Below are 17,623 nucleotides of genomic sequence, written 5' to 3'. Positions count from 1 at the left end.
TTCCTACTTATTTCAGCTATTAAATAAGGATATTAGATTTTAAAGTTCAAAAATTTTAATTGACTATTTTAAAATAAAAAGAATACTAAAATATTCAAAGATATAAGAAGGACATAAAAAAAATATTACAAAAATTTAGGGGGGGGGGGAAATGACACCTTAATCCATAAAATAGGATCATCATTTAAAAATATACATTGTAAAATATTAATTTAAATTTTATATATTTTTTATTATACATTAAATTTAATATATTGTTTTTTTTAGAAAACTCAATATACTATATTACAAAATTATATTGACCACTATAAAAAATTAACTAGTGTGAGATTCTATTCAAAGAATTATATATGTGATTTAGAAAAGAAAAAAAATATATTGACCCAAACTTTTATCGTATTTTTTAATTTTCGATCAAATTTTTGGGTCGATTAAGGAGAAAGAAAAACGTGTCTCAACTCTCAAGCCATCCTCTCCTACTATGTTCTCCTTAAAAAAAAAACGAAAACAGTGGGGTTGAAAAATTTGTCTTTTATTTGCAGAAACGAGCCAAGGCTTAGGGTTTGGTCTTTTGGTGTTTTTGCGAATTAGGGTTTGTGATTGGATCGCCATCTTCACCAATTACCATTACCATAAAACTTAATCTTCTCTCTCGCCATGACGGACGGCTTCTGGAATCGGCAGCAGCCGCTTCACCCTTCTTCCACCATGCTCAAACGACCTCGTACTGAATATGGTTCGCTATTTTCTCTCTTTCACATCTTCGACGATCCCAACACACCCTTAAGCAGATACTATTTTTTAGAATTTCAAAGTTTAGGTCTTTATAATTATTTTGATACTGGGCTTCATTGCTATAGGATTTGTTAAGTTGATAGTAGGCCTCTATTTTTTTTTTTTTTTATCGTTCAAAGTTGGTTTTTAAGATTATGAAAAGGCAAAGGATGATATTATGGAGTTTGAATTTTTGTAACATAAACTAGCTGGATAGATTCAGAATATGGATACGTTGCTGAGCCTTGAGGTATACCCTGGGATAAGTATTTTTATGATTTTGAGTTCTGAGTTATTGAATTCTTATCGGGTTTAATTTATGCCGAGGGAGGACTAGAGGAGTAACAAGGACATTCTTTCGAGTGGGTATAAGTTGAGGTTAGAGATTTGTCGAGATTTTTTATTTTTTCTATGGATATGTGTTTTTTTTTTAAGTTTTTGGCAATGTTGAAGGGGATAGGCAGTGAAGATTGGAGTTGGGCAGACAAAGGGTTAAGAGGGATTTGGATAGATAAATAAAGTGGTGGTAATAGTGACATTAGTCTTAAAAGGGAGGTGGGAAAGACATTAATCTTAATGGGGACAAATATTAAATATAATTTTTTTTCAGATGATGTGTTGGGATGATATTGTAGACCACTTTGGATTTAGTCTATCAAACTTATTAAATTGGTATCATATGAAGTATTTACACTATAGAGTATTAGATTTGTTGTTGGTATTGAAATGGTTCATTTGTTAATGATTTATCAATATATCATGTAAGCAGATTTATATATGAGAATGTGAAGGATTGAGATGTGATAATGATCTGTGCATGTAATTGTTCTGGCTTGTATTTTCTTTTTCTCTATATAATAAAAAAAACTCTTCTTTTGGAACTTGAAATTATTTCCTGTTGCCATCCTCATAAATTCAAACATCACCTAAGAAGCATTGGTATGACACTCAGCCCACCATAACTAAGCTCACTGCACTGGTGTTGATATAGTTCCAGTACTAGTACACATGCTACACATAGTGATATATACATGTTTCACTTTTATTTGTTAAAAAATCAATACTAGCTGGAACACACCATAATGCAGGGCAGTAAGATGCATCTGGTTGACTGTGCATCTTCCATTGTTAGGTCTTGGCTTTTTAGTCTTTTTACTGTTGACCTATCAGTGAGCATTTTAGTTATGAGTGGTTTCTGTTTCATCTGCTAGCCTTTACTTTTTTTATTCCTTATTAAGTATATAGCAGAAAAGCATGATCCAAGAGTTTAAAGGGTAATGAGGCATGAGCAAAAAGGGCTAAATCCTGTTTTGACTATGTCTCTACATAGTAGACTACAATTGCTTTGTTGTTCTGCTTTGATGATAAATGGGGTCAAATGAGGTGGTGAATGATCCTTAAATCGAAAGGGACTTTGGAGAAAGGGTCCAAGGTATGATCAAATTGATGATCGCAAGTCATGGCATCATGACCTAACTTTGACATAATTGACAAGAAATCGAGCATTAACAACCAGGCTGACTTCCATGCCCTCGGACATAACCTGATCAACTACAGGTGCCTCTAAATAGTGAGCCTCGTGACTGATACTTTAAGAGGAACCCATAGGGCTGAGTGTAAGGCAAACTCTATTTACCACCATATCCAAGTGATGGTGAAAACTGCTGACTTGATTTACATGGGGACCATGTGGCAAATGAGGTGACAAGGCATGTTGGTGTAGAGGGTTGAATGCTTGAAGCTGCATTCTATTTCGGAAAAGCTTGAAGCTACAATAAAAAATGTACATTGCTGAGCCTTATCAATTCGTGCTTCTTTGAAGAAGGAGCTATGCTTCAATATTGTGCACTGTAAGGATCGGTTTTGCAGTTTATTGAGGTCACAAAAGTGTCGTAAATCGTAATCTTTAGAAGTTCATCTAGGATGACATCAGTGTGATTCAGAGATGAAAGTGGATTATTTATGGAGACCAGGGAATTAATGATGGTTTAATCAAAATAGATGTGCTGAGATTGATCAATCATATATCTTCTTGTTTCTGAGTTGATATGCCTTAGCACACAAGTGCAAATGAAAGACCATCCAGGAATGTGTGCACCCAATGACTCTGGTCAGACGAGATTGTTAAGGGAAGAAAGTAGCCACGAAAAAAAAGCATTTTATCCTGCCACTCCCCCTGCAGGCAACTATTGCTTTCATGTCAGAATGCATAATTTTCCTCAAATAAATTGTGATGTGGTTTTTGGGTTTGTAACTACACTTGGTCAATTTCTTAATCACTGCCTCCACCTACTACTTCCAAATTAGGAAATTTTTGTCATCAGGTCAAATTGAAATTGGATGTGAGTATGAAACAGGAATACAAGAGTGGGTTGAAGTGGAAGATCCACTGAATGATGGTGGTGTGGGGGTTCTGAAGACTGAAAAGGATTAAGTGGTGAAGCCATGGAGTGGAGTCAGATCCAAGAAAAGCTCTCAGATACCATGACAGAAATCAGTAATGAGTGATAAAGAGAATGGAAGAAAATATTCATCAATTTATTAGAGAAATTGTGTGTTCTGTTATTGAAAGCTAACTAGATGAATTGATTTATATTGCAAGGAAGACCAGATACATATATGGTTGAGAATACTAACTGTTTTAACTACTTAGAGCTGTAAAAGCATGAGTCTTTTAAAAGACTCCAGTAACTACAATTTGAGTGGTTAACCTAATACAAACTAGTCAGGTAACAATTGTTGACTTTTTATGCTACTTGGCGTGTGCTGATAATTTGATAGGTGTCAACAAACAAGTTTGTGTGTGCATGTCATGCTCTTTGTATTATTATGAGCACTTTGCATTTTGGTGCATGTGCTTTTTAGTTACTGTGTTTTACTAGCATCTGGCATATTTGTTAAATGTATTTTATATATAGTCAGTGATTAGCATTGTAGAGATGGGAATGATATTCGACATTGCATATGAGTATATATGGCTGAAACTTATTTTATAAAGTGTATGCATTTTCAGCTTCATTTTTTATTTTATAGAGAAGTTGTAAGATTAGATTCTGTTACATTGCAGATATGTCACCTTCTGGTCTGACTTCAGGGGGTAATGAAATGCATAATTATATTGCTCGAAATGATGACCACACCGGTCATCGAATGCTAAAGGACACTAAAACAATTGGATCTGCTTATGATCGGTACCTTCAAAGTGCAGGGGTAGTTAATCTTAACCTATTTTATTTACATAATATGTGAAAGGATGTGCTTTCACAGCTTGTTTGCTGAAAACTCCCTATTTTGGTTCTGAAGCAGCTTACTTCTTTTAATTCTGGGGAAGCCAGTGCGGTTGGCGGTGTTGGATTGGGAAGGGGTGCTGGTGGATTGCCACACCATTCACTAACTGATCCTGCTGTCATGGGGCATCCTGGTGGTGGTCATGATCATGCACGAAATGGACGGAATGTCAATTATGGTGGTCAGTTACCATTAGATGCAGCTTCCATGCCTGGACCTGAGACTGTACCTCTACCCCCAGATGCTTCAAGTACTTTATATGTTGAAGGTCTCCCATCTGACAGCACAAGAAGGGAAGTGGCTCGTATCCTTTTTGTTCTCATTTCTCAGTTATTGTTTAATAATTGTACCATCACACTTTCAATTATGCTTTGTCAGCTTCATTTATTTTAGTTTAGCTATTCAAATTCCTTAATGCTATTTTTAGATATTTTTCGGCCTTTTGTTGGATATAGAGAAGTGAGACTTGTGAGCAAAGAATCCAAACATGTAAGTGTACTGTTTGCCCTCTTCTAACTTGGTTTATTGTTCCACCCTCTTTATGCTGAAATACATGCTTATTGCAGCGTGGTGGAGATCCTCTAATCCTTTGTTTTGTGGATTTTGCTAATCCGGCCTGTGCAGCAACTGCTCTGAGTGCATTGCAAGGTATCACTTCTTGTTACCTGCTGAGATGAAAGGAAATTCATTTCATGTTTTGATTGTGCAAGTCGTTTGGTAGGAAATCATCTTAGCATTAGGTGACTTGATAGAGGTTGTGAAAATTTAAGAACTCCCTTGGGTTTTTGGCCTTCTGAACCAAGATGTGGTTATCAAGTTGTCATGTATTTTGGATGTTTTGTATTTTGTAACATAATGGGGGAAAAACATTTCTAAGTTGCACTGAAGTGCAATTTTATCAGTAAAATTCCATATGAACAAATGTAGAAGTATGATATGCTTATCTAACTGATAAAATTACTCAATATTCTATATTTCTTTTGGACTAAAAGGATTTAAACTTGAAAAGTGGTAAATCGCTGTGTTACACTGAATATCTAATGTAAGTAATGTGATGTGATGGTTTATTCAAACTGTTACTTCATAGTAACTGAAGTGGTGAACACGGGAGAAATGAGTGCCAACTTCCATGTTTCCATTTGTCATCCTCTTTTATTTTGAAGTACATAAAATGAACACATAGAAAGATATCTGTTCTATTAACTGTCAATATCATTGTCATTGTCACTTTTGAAATTATCATTATCCTGTTCTCTGTGTGTGTCTGCCTTAGCTGTACTAGTGATCATCACTGGGAATGTATTCCTGTTCTCTGCTGGTATGTCATTATCTGTTGTCACAACCACTTTCATCAATATCATGAATATTTTTTCATCACTAAAGCACTAAGCCCCAAAGTTCTGCCTCTATAACAATCAGCCGTATCTTTGGTCTGCTAGCTAAAGAAAATTTAGATAAACTTTTTTTCATTCTTGATGTGGAATTGTTTAAAATTCTTCAACTCATTTAATGGAAGTTAGTTATTATTGGAAAGAAAATTCTGGTGCCACTATTTGAATGGTGAACTTAATGTTAAAGATACAAGAAACTTGATCAAAGTTATGTCCGCATGCTAATAGCCTGTGTTGTTTAGGATCTTGGTCACTCAGTATGTAGGATTTGAACTCCGTGGTTAATGATTTTTCACAAAATTATGTACTCAAATTTCAGTGTTTGCTGACATTGTGGTTGGGATGGCACAGGTTATAAAGTTGATGAACTCAATCCAGAGTCTAGCCACTTGCGGCTTCAGTTCTCTCGGTTTCCTGGTCCCAGATCTGGACCTGGACCTCGTGGCAAGAGGTGAGCCAGTTCACGGAAGGCATTTAGGTTTTATGCTTGTCATAATGTCCTCCTTTATCTGTATCGTTCTGGGGTGAGAATTCACATGCAAATTTAGTCTTTTCCTCCTAGTCCTGGCTACAATCCTAGTTATAGAGCTTGCGAGGTGCACATAGTTTTTACAGGCTGAAATCAAACTACAATTGCATTTTGAGCAAAATCCAACATGGAGATTTTTGGGATGGGCCTAGTCAATTTACTGTGTTGTATAAATATTGATAATTTTAGTATGAACCTAATTAAGGTATAATTTATTTTATTTATTTTCAATAATATCTGCTATACTGGTTGTGTGCTTGTGGCAAAAACTTCAGCCACGGAATTCCTGGTGTCCGATGACATCTACCTAGATTGATCTTGAAAAGGACTGTGTTTCTTCACTTCCACAGTCCTAGGCGGCTTTTTCAATAGGTTAGATTAGATTAGATAAAGATATAATAATGTTGGAATAAAATAACTGCTCCAATATTCTGATTTATTCCAAAGGTAGAATTTAACTAGGTTTGGCTGGCTGTTTTTAATCTCCCTTTTCATTTTCATGATTCTTTAACTTTTTATATATTAAAATTACCACAAATATGATAAATTAATTAAAAAAATTATCAAACTATTGTACTGTTTTTATGAATTTAGGATAATGGCAGAGGCCCAGTACAGTAACGCCATAGGCTATAGCCGTGTAGTCTATAGACGTTTTTGGATCCTAAGTTATAAGTGTTTTTAAAAGTTTTTTTACTAAAATTATAGAATTTCTTTTCAATAGAGAGATCCTCAAAAAGACTTTTAGACTTTTAAAAGTCATTTAATTTTTTTTATGTGCACGCATAAATTCTGTTATATATAATGCTTAAAAAGATTCAAATTCAAATTTCATGACATTATGTAAAATTTGTATAAGAAAGTCGCATAGTCATAGATTTATTAATTAAACTGTAACTATTCTTCGTTTTGATTGCTTGTAATAAATCTTATAATAATTGTATAAAAATAAGATTAAATTATTTGTTTTATTATTTTTAACAGTGTATTCACCTGGATGTTCAATAAAGTATTAAATGATTTCTAATGAAGTAAAATTATATATTTGTTAACTTATATATACCCACCTGTTTTTAAAAGAAGGTAGCAACTTACACCTTAGTGTATTTTAAGTTATTTGTAGTTATAGTTTGTTAACTTATAAAAAATAAGTGATGAATTAAAAAAATTCATATGCATTTACTAATATATATTCACTTGTTTTACTACAAGAAAATATATTAAAAATTACATCTTAAATATATATTAAGATAATTATAGTTATGACTTGCTATCTTATTTAAAAAAAGATAACTGTGCCTAAGTTATCCAATCCCTGTATATATAATGAATATTTCGTTCAACCTCTTCAAGTGTATTTGTTTTTTCTATAAAAAAATTGTTACATTATTTTTGTCTATTTAAAGCTCGCCAAATGATAATGTTGGTTCGGTCACGTTGAGGTGCATTAAAACTCTTCTTTGACTTTTGTCATTTCTTCTTGTTCTTGGGCTACTAGAAATCCTTTAACAAATCCTTTAAACATTTTCAGACGTGAAATATCAAAAAGAGAGAAAAAAAAAAACCTTGAAGAATAAATAGTTATTTACACTTATTTTTAAAGTAATCAATAATTATTCAAAAACTTAGAGAATTTTGAATATTATAAAGTGTAACATTTTAAGAAAATAAACATGCTTTTTAGGCAGAATAGTCAACGTAGTCCTGGAAGTGTACAGGTTTCAAGTTGTTACCTGAATATTTACAGATTAAATTTTTTTCTGAGAAATTTTTGTCTTTTACATTTGTGCTTTGTTTCTTATAGGTTTCTGTATATTATATTTTAAAATATAATTTAGTTCCTGGATATAAAGATTAAATTGCATTTTAATTATTACATACACGAATTAAATTATATTTTAATGATAACATACAAGACTTATCTAAAACGATGAATGTGAAAGATGGAGAGATTACTTTTAGATGTTATCTATTTATTTGAAATGAGAGACGAACTTAAAATCTAAATACACATTTAGAAATCAAATTGACCATTTAACCAGCATCTTATTGTTTTGAGAAATTTGTTTTACGCGAACGTGTGATTTCGAAGCAAATACTAATAGTTTACAATTATGAAAAAGCTTTATATCTCATTCGAAGGGTAACTTCACATTGACCCATAAAAATTCTCTTCAACGGTTTATATATGTCGGCAGGTGGTCCACTCTGCTCTTTGACGTACTCGGGTAAAAAGAGTTAAAGATGTAGCAGTTGTAAAAGTAGAAGCAATTATTGCTGCTGTCAGAAAGAAAAAAAAATATTTATTGACGTTGTTTTCTTGTGACCATGTTCATTAGAAAACAAAGCATACCATATCATGTTCATATATGACCATTCTAAAAAAGTTCCAATGAAATTTAGACTCTACCATAAATCTCAACTTCCAACATTACCTTGCTGCATTTTTCTAGTTCTAGGCTATTAAAAATAGACAAATTGAAATTTAATTGAATGATATGTTATTTATGTACCTTAATGGCTTTACTTACTACTAGAGTAATAATAATATATAATTCGGGATAGTATTAAAAGTCTGAATTGAAACTTGAAAGTTTAAAGCTTCAAGTTAGTGCTTGTTCATTCAGTCTCTATCATTGCTTGGCATCACTTGTGCGGTTGGTGGCTGACTTTTCTTCACATTTCCTTAATAAGTACATTGTTAGTCTCTGAAAGTAATCCATAACAAAGCAAAAAAAATAAAAAAAAATCACCATCCCTGTTTGTTTACCTTGCCTTGCCAACATCAACATTCAACACAGCTCAGAGAGTGTTTCCTTATTTGTTGATGAAATTACCGTGGGGTCTTGTTCAGTTGTACTAACACTGTTCTGCTTCTTATCTTCTCCAATTAAATGGGATTCCTTACTATCATCAGTGTCCTTGCCAACAGGACACTGTTAAGAACTGAGCCACTAATTTCATGAAAGATGAGACGAAATGCAAGAATTGTCAGGCCTATATGTGGAATTTGGGGTTCCTTGAATGTAGTTGGCTTGTCATGTTATTAACAAATAGCAAAGCAAAAGTGTGTTTAAGTGTAAGGACCTTAAATAGGGAGGTAAAGGTTTTATATATGTATATATATATAGGAATTAAGTTCTGAGAATTCATTGGAGTCAATACAATTTTCAAAGCTTAAATAATATTTAAAGGGTTATTTATAAATTATTTATCAACCAGATTTTAACATTAATAATAAAATTTGAACTCACATCTTTGCAGTTAAGATTCTAGTAGTTTTCATTAATGAATTTAGTTCTTTTTTTTAAAAAAAAATATGAATTTAAATTAAAAAAATAAAGAACTTTTAGAGAGAAAAAAATAAATTTACATATTGTATAAAATTTAAAGGCCAGTTTCATTAATTCATTTGAAAATATAAACACTTTGATTGCGTTTTTTTATCAGTTATTTACATTTTTGTTATCAGTACACATTGATTATAAATACAAATACTGAAAACACATTTTTTTCTTACAATAATAGGATCATTATTCACTGCAGTACATAACAACATGCACATGATTGCACTCAAAGGTCCAGGGACAGGGATAAGGGTGAAATGGAAAAGTTCAGCATCTAGACAAATCCCCCTTATAGTCTCCATGTGCAAAAAGCATAGTTCTGAACTCAGAAATTTTATCTTTCCTTTGCATGGCATCTTCAAAAGCATATACCTGATGTAAATTGTCTTGCCTATAATGTCAATAATCAATAGCGTGCATACATAGAATTTGGTTTAAAACAAAATTACTTTGTGTCTCTTGACTTTTGCAATCTGTAACTATACACATCTTTGTCTAGCACAATATGATTAACTTCATATGTGCAAAACTACAGATCTGGTGACTAGGATTTTGTCCCTGTTATTACTGCCATATCAATAAATTCGTATTAATTTAATGCACACATACGGCATAGGGACACATATGACATAAATTTATATTAATGTAATGCTCACATACGAGTGTCTATTTATAAAATTGAGTAACTACGGTGATTAAGGAGGAATTGAAGCAAGTTGTATAAAAGTAGCCATGCATTGAATTTGGAGGTGTCAAGGCCAATAAAGCACATTGAATCTTAATAGGAAAATTCTTTGGATTCTTTGCAATGAGGTAAGTATGAGAGAGACCTTACGCTCATACAGAAAATGTGGTCCACATCACCGATTCAACAATGCCATGCTTTCATCACATACGAGGGGTTCCGCAAATTTCATTTTTTTTTAGGTATCATCTTATTAGTGGCAAGTATTACTATTTTTACTATTTGCTGTCCATAACTAATCTTTATTTAAAAATCTAACTAACAATTTTCAATAGAACATATTCTTTTCCAAATTCCAATCATATACTTCAAAAAATTGAATCTAATTTTAAAAGGAAAAAATTTAGATAAGTTTTAGAAACTCTTCAAATTAAGATATGCCTCAAGATTCATCGAGTAATTATAAATCATCTGTCGAGAAAGTTTTCATATAAGTAATGAAATTCAAATTCACATTTTTGTATGATATGAGTGTAATTCATAAGAAATTGGTTAACATTTATTAATTAATTTTTCTCAAACTAATGACATATGTTACTATTCCGTATCTATCACTGTTGATTTTGGCTTTCAGTATTTTTGGGGTTTTGTTTTGCAGTGTTGGTGACTCTTCAGACTCGGGAACCTTCGAAGAGAGCATACACTAGAGATCAGAATAAGCAAGACCATGATGTGAAGCTACTTTGACTTTTGCTTATGGATTCTATATACGTGACGTGGCGTATGCACCTGGTGAGTACTGAGTAATGACTCACACATTTTGATAATTCCACATGATCAAATGGTGGCCGTCCGATCAATCCCATGATCATGATTCATGATGGTGCATGCCTAAAATGTGAAATCGATCTCGTGTTAACCTTTCTGTGTCGGTAACTCAGATGATATTATGAGCATTTTGTTTTTTCTTTAATGAACTAAAGGCACATCTTCTTGGCCCTTTGCAATTATGCTGACACATGAATACAGCTAAACAAGAGGATTTCAATTTGGTGCAATTCGATTCAGTGATTTTGATTTATTCATCTCACTTGTGCACCTTTGATATTCATCTAATAGCTTGCAACTAATTTATTTGCATAAGTACATTCTCAATTTTAATATGACGTGGCTCATTCTGAATCATCAAATAGAGATCGAACGGTGTTTAACTTAGTTACTATGCCAAAATGCAGCATCATTTCCCGCACTAGATCCATTCTTATAAACTAGTGCAAAATAGTGATAATAATGCATATTTGTTTTTTTTTTATGTTGTTTAATAATTTTTCAGTACTTTTAATGCTCGTAGTACAATCATCGAAGTCGTGCGTTTTCTTCTTCACCATCATCCCAAATCCAAATCTCTTGCTTTCACCCTGTTGATCATGATTATATATCTCATTAGCCTTTATCTATTTATGTAGTGATATTAATTGCAATTTGAAACCTTGAACCGGTGAGTATCCAGAATAAAATTCACAATATAAGAAGAAAGACTAACAATATAATATGTCTAAGTCAGAACACGGATATTTATTAATAAAAATATGTGTAAATTTAAGTGTTTTATTGCTCATTTAACCTAATATTAAATATTAAATTAAATTTTAAATTAAATTTTAAATTATTGTTATACCTATAACCTTATAACTGGTAATTGAAATGACTTAGTCTTTTCAACTAAAATTGAAATAGATATTTCTTTATTATCATCGTCTAACACTTTTTTCCCAGAATATGTTGTATCATTATTATAAAGTTATTTTTTTTTAGAATCAAACACATAGCATAAAATTATTTCAACTTAAGTTTAGGTTTTGAGTTTGAGTTTTAAGTATGTAATTGTATTAAATATTTAAAGAATCTTTATTTTTTAGTCCTAGATCAAAGATCATGATTGTCCCTTAACCCACTAAGTCATAAATTAATCTCACTCGTGATATATGAATTTAAATATGAATTTTTTTTCTAAATAAATCATTATCAGTCATATAAATATAGTCGGACCTTACACTAATGTGTCAATCCCTTGGATTGGAGTAAGAGAATCTTTCTTTATTGCTCACAATAATTTTGTATGATTCAAATAAGCTTGACTTCAACAAAAAATAAAAGATACATGCGATTTAAAAATAAATATCAGTATATTTTAACTTAACTTATCTATCATCTAATAACTTCGTAATTAAAGATGATGTAAAATAAGTAAATAACACTAATGAGCAACATAAATATCTCCGATAAAGAAAATGTAAACATCTAATTATTTTTAAGTTAGGAAAATAAATACTAATATTATTATATGGTTTTTTTTAAGAGGAAGACATTGTATGAGTTTAAAACAATAATATAATATTCAAGTCGAATCATCCTAGTTTTATTATAAAAAAATCCATCCTTCGACCTAATTATAAGTAGTTATAAAAGAGAGAGATAAGCTGGTAAATAATTTCGTTGGAGAGAGAACTATCATGTGGAGAAGGATCTAGTTTCATTTACAGTGATAGAAAAATACGAATATTTTTTAACTCTAAAGTCTAAACACTTTCTTAATATTTATAATTTTTTTATCTTTTTCCCTATCACATATTATATTATGCTTAAAAAAATTTCTGGTCTTTCTTTATTTCTTTTACACTATATGTTTGGAATGACAAAAAATAAGAAGAAACGGAAGAGAAAGAAAATATATAAAATTATATTTTTTTTTCCCACTCATTTGATTCCTTGAAAAATAGGAACAAATGAAAAAAAAGTAGGTGGGACCCACTAATTTAACAATCTTTCCAAAACAGAAAGATAGCGAGAGAAGTGGATTAATACATTAAAAAAACATTAAAGATCTAAAATATCATTACTTTTAGTATATTTTTTCTACAAAGGGTATTTATGGTATTTTATATAAATATTCAGTTTTCTTCCTTACTAAATAACTTATAAAATCATCTCTTTCATTTTTTTTTTCTTTTTCTTTCTTCCCTAAATCAAGCATATAAGTGTCTTTTTTTTATTATTATTGAAACATAAGTGTCTACTAGAGTACAAGTATCTACCCATTATTTTCCGAAAATAAAGGAAAGTATTTGCATGCAAATTGCTGGTAATCTAATGCTATCCACCTAAACAGTACATAATTACAATAAGCACTTTCGTATTTTAAATTTTAGACCAATACTTTACAATATTTAATAGTACAGATAACAATGACAAATATATCTTATCACTTTTATACTTTACGTCCTCTCATTACTCATAATATATAAGTTGATCTATAAATAAATATTGGGCGTGTAAAGGAACCACATGCTTTTTTATTTGAGAGGAAAGGAATCCACGTATTATACGTATAATTATTTTTTTAAGTAAATTACACAAATATTCTTACAAGTTTGAATATATTACATATGCATTCTCTTCTCTTAAGATGTATTTCTCTTACGTACACTCCTAATCAAATTCATTAATTAATGTTGTTAGTATATTTGTGAAAAATTGAAATTATTCTTTACAAATAAGACACTCTCGAGAAATTTTATTAAATACCCTACAAATAACAAACAAAAACCTTCAAATAAAAACAATGAAGAACAACACCCAATATCACATAATAACCCACAATAAAATCTTTAACTTAAAAATGATTAATCTTGTTTAATAGAATGTATATATTTATTTAATAAAATGTATATATATTTTTTTATTCTAATTTTAATTACAACTTGCCACTGATATCATGAAAATGATATCAATGACATAAAATTAATCACCCTAAAAAGGGGTTTAATTTTTTATGGTGCATATATACTGTATAATAATAATAATTAATAAGCATTTATCTTATAAAAGTCAAGTGACCATGTGATATAAATATTTTTGTACCAATACTTCGTAAACGATTTTGTACGAATGTTTTAGTCTTTTAGAATTTGACTTGCATGGCGTCTATAACGTTTCAAAGTTAGGCTTTAGCTGTAAAAAAGCTTATTCAAGCTTTAAGATGCGTGGTCTCTAGTGGACTGTACACCCATCTTGCAGACATCCTGATTGAAGGTTGTTCAAAATCTCATGCTAATTAACAATCCTACCAATTTTTATTTCCATTGGCTTTTCAATAGTTATTATTATTTAAACAAGCAATCATTTACCATATATATAATATAGTAATTAATAATATTATTATAGTTTCCGTGTTCATTATGTACATGCGTGCATGTTAGCACTATAGAGTGTAGACGGGCCAATGATTATGAATAGCTCACAAAAGTCTTCCCCAAATAAGCCAATCATGAATTTGATGTACAAACCCTCCAAAATTTCACCAACCTAGGTAGGTCTGAATCATCTGATGTCCACTAATAATCATTTCAGGTTTGGGCGGGATCGAAAAGAAAAAACCTTTTGCACTTTAAATTTTAACTTTTACCCCTTCAAATTATAGTTTACGACAAAACAATTAACCTTTCAGGGACATTATGTATAAATTAAATAAATTTTGTTGTTCAAAATTTGATAAAATGTAACAACAAAAATTAGTAAATTTTCTTATAAAAAATAGTAATTTTTTCTTTAAATTATGCAAGTTTTGGGTTCTTCGCACTGTTTTTTTTAGTTGAAAGGTTAATGCTTCTTCTTCTTTTTTTTTTGCTGAATTAAAATTGGATTAAGGTCTTTACAAGAAAGGTTAATGCTAGTAAAGGCCTTAATTCAATTCTAATAATTTGAAATTAATCAAATTCTTGTCCGAAATCATTTAAAACTGTGTTTCGATCTATTAAGAAAAAAAATAATTTAATTTGATCAGAAATCAAACTCATTTTAGTTTATTTAATTTGGTCAAAAAAATAAATGTTCTCAAAATTCAATATGCACACTTACCCACAATTAAAATAAACATTATTTTAAAATCAAGTAGATTCTCATTTTGTTTTTTTTTTTTTCCATAAAGAATCTCGTTTAAAAAAACAAATAAATTTCCAAATTGTGTGTTGTCCAGTCACTTTCACTTCATATTTAAGTAAAGGAATTTTACGGCCAAGACACAGTAAGACAGTACTGAAGTAGCCGGTGATTGCTTGTTTGCTGGTTCTACTATCTTTGGAAATTTTCTACCCCCAAAATTGCCAAAATCAAACTTACTAGTACTTAAAACTGTTGTTAATTACCATCAGAGAAAGTGAGATTAGTTTTGAATTTTGATTGGTGGTGACTGATGACCTATACTCCTCTCCTATAAACTTATAGGAAAAAATATTACAAGTTAATGGCATTTGCTTCAGACATTGTTATCTGTCTATGTCTCACTCACACATGTGAAAAGGACATTCGGTCAATGGAAATGTGACATGTATGAGATCATGAAGAAGGGTCAAATATATGGCCAGACTGGATCTGAAAGCTAAGCATATATCTATTTTTTTAATTTTAAATGTTTTCCATGTATAATCAAGGTCTAGTGTATCATTGCCCCAGCTGGTGCCTTTCTTTTCTATGATACTTATGCTTTATTATTTTATTTCTTGTAAGGTTCATCGTAATTGATTGATGATGATAATGCCCTGTGACGGTGAATTATAAATTGTTTTACTTTTTTAAGATATACATAAAAGTTCTCTAACAACACTTTCCACTTCCGTCTATGGTTGCGTTGTCGAATTAATTGCTGGCTGCTTATTAGTCAATCCTTATTTAAGATTAACCACCAGTCATTACTATTTTATACTATTTGATTAAATTAAACTATGGCAGGTAATCAACGATTATAAAGTAAGCATCTTTGCTTTGATGTATTTTTTTTGTTACCTCTCTCCTTATCATTTTAGTTTGCACTACTACATGTCTGGCTTTTAATGATTTTTTTTTTCTAACATTTAATAAAAATGCCCTTAAAAGCCTTTGGTCATACTTAAAAAATGTTTTCAAATTATAAATAAATATTACTAATGTATTTTTGTGATATTTTATCAAATGATGTATATAATCTATGCTGCTAAAGTTTAAAAATATCATAAAAAGACTTTAACAACATAAATTATATGTAAGATTTGATAAATATTATAAAAATATATTTGTAACATTTATTTATAATTTTGTGATATTTTTTAAATGTTGTCAAAAAAAATTAATAATATTTTTATTAAGTGTTAGATAAAAAAATATTATTAATGATCATATTTGCAGGAATGTTGAAACTCAAAGGATTGGCATACATATGCCTCATCAAAGTGTCATTGATTATTTATTGAATTGTGTTATTCATATAATTTATTTTATGGTTATATTAACTATATACCAATTGGTATAAAATATTTATAGTTAATGATATTGAATTTAAGTCTTCCATATACAAGAAGAAAAAAATCTTTTATTATAATCTTACACAATTTGAATAGAATTATTTATTGTGAAAAAATATGTGATTTTTAAATATATATATATATATATATATATATATATATATATATATATATATATATATATATATAAAATAAAGAAATAACACTTATTTTATTGTTTTAGGTTATATATCAATCGTGATGTAATGATACTTGGGTATATGATGACTAACTAGCTAATTAATTACGTTTTCTAATTTAAGACACATTGAAACAACAGTTATAATTAAGCTTACCAAACCATTACGAAGAAGCATGGACAAATGGTAACGCCCAACGAATTTTACGAAAATAAGAGCATGAAATTAATAAGGTACTATCTCCACTTTTCTTCCCAACCCCTTTGTTTAACTGAGTGATATATTCTTCCCATGCATCCATCTCTTTACTTTCTTTGTGGAATCTTTAATCTTTCATTCTTTACTTCTTTACATAAAGCAGAGAAATGTTTTATCCTTTTTTTCAACCTCATGATCGATCCCTGCAACCAACACTTGTATGGCGCCTAAACAAACTTTCACTCCATATTCATGTTTAGCAAAATCACTTTAAGGTTATAACTAAATTTTGATGCCAGAATTTGGAAAGGAGTAAGGAAATTTTAATATCATTTTCGTTCATTTTAATTTATTTTCTTTTCGACTTATTATATTTTTCATTTTTCCATGTCGTTTGAGATTCAATACTCTATTATATAGACATGATGAATCAATTTACACAAAAGAATGAATAACTCTTTTAAGAATTCTTAAAAAATTATTTTTGGTGTAACTTAATTTCTCCTCATATATATATATATATATATATATATATATATATATATATATATATTCTAAGTCTCTATCACTCTTCTCTTTTTAGAACATTTTGATATTATTAAAGACATACAAACTTAGGTCAGCTCAAATAAATTTTGTTTTTATAAGTTTTATTTTTTTAATTTTGATTCTTATAAATAAAAAAATTATAATCTTAAAAGGACTAAAATTGAAAAAAAAATACAAACTTGAAAGAACTAAAAATTAACAAAAAAAAAATTACAGAGACCAAAAATAAAAAAACTTAAACATACAATGGTTAAATTAAAAAAATAAACTTACATAACCATAAATAGAAAAACATTAAATTATATGGAACAAAAACATATTTTAAGCCTTTTAGGTCATATAAATTTT

The 17,623-nt window shown here is 30.0% G+C and overlaps 1 protein-coding gene across 2 annotated transcripts; it reads left to right on the top strand.

Annotated features, from left to right (window-relative positions):
- Positions 1-438: 438 nt before the first annotated feature.
- On the top strand, positions 439-6,190 carry LOC100815695 (RNA-binding protein 2). 2 transcript variants are annotated; one of them, XM_003536386.5, is made up of 6 exons: positions 439-736; positions 3,842-3,984; positions 4,081-4,366; positions 4,490-4,551; positions 4,629-4,710; positions 5,805-6,190. In XM_003536386.5, the coding sequence occupies exons 1-6, from the start codon at positions 658-660 to the stop codon at positions 5,906-5,908; spliced, it is 756 nt and encodes a 251-aa protein (XP_003536434.1). In that variant the 5' UTR covers positions 439-657; the 3' UTR covers positions 5,909-6,190. The 2 variants fall into 2 exon arrangements, with proteins under 2 accessions (XP_003536434.1, XP_006589496.1); XM_006589433.4 differs by having other exon boundaries at positions 447-736; positions 4,078-4,366.
- The last annotated feature ends 11,433 nt before the right edge of the window (positions 6,191-17,623 follow it).

This window comes from Glycine max, chromosome 10 (assembly GCF_000004515.6).
Source record: "Glycine max cultivar Williams 82 chromosome 10, Glycine_max_v4.0, whole genome shotgun sequence".
Taxonomy (NCBI): Eukaryota; Viridiplantae; Streptophyta; class Magnoliopsida; order Fabales; family Fabaceae; genus Glycine; species Glycine max.
The sequence above is the reverse complement of the archived record's forward strand: the minus strand, read 5'-3'. Positions and strand labels throughout refer to the sequence as shown.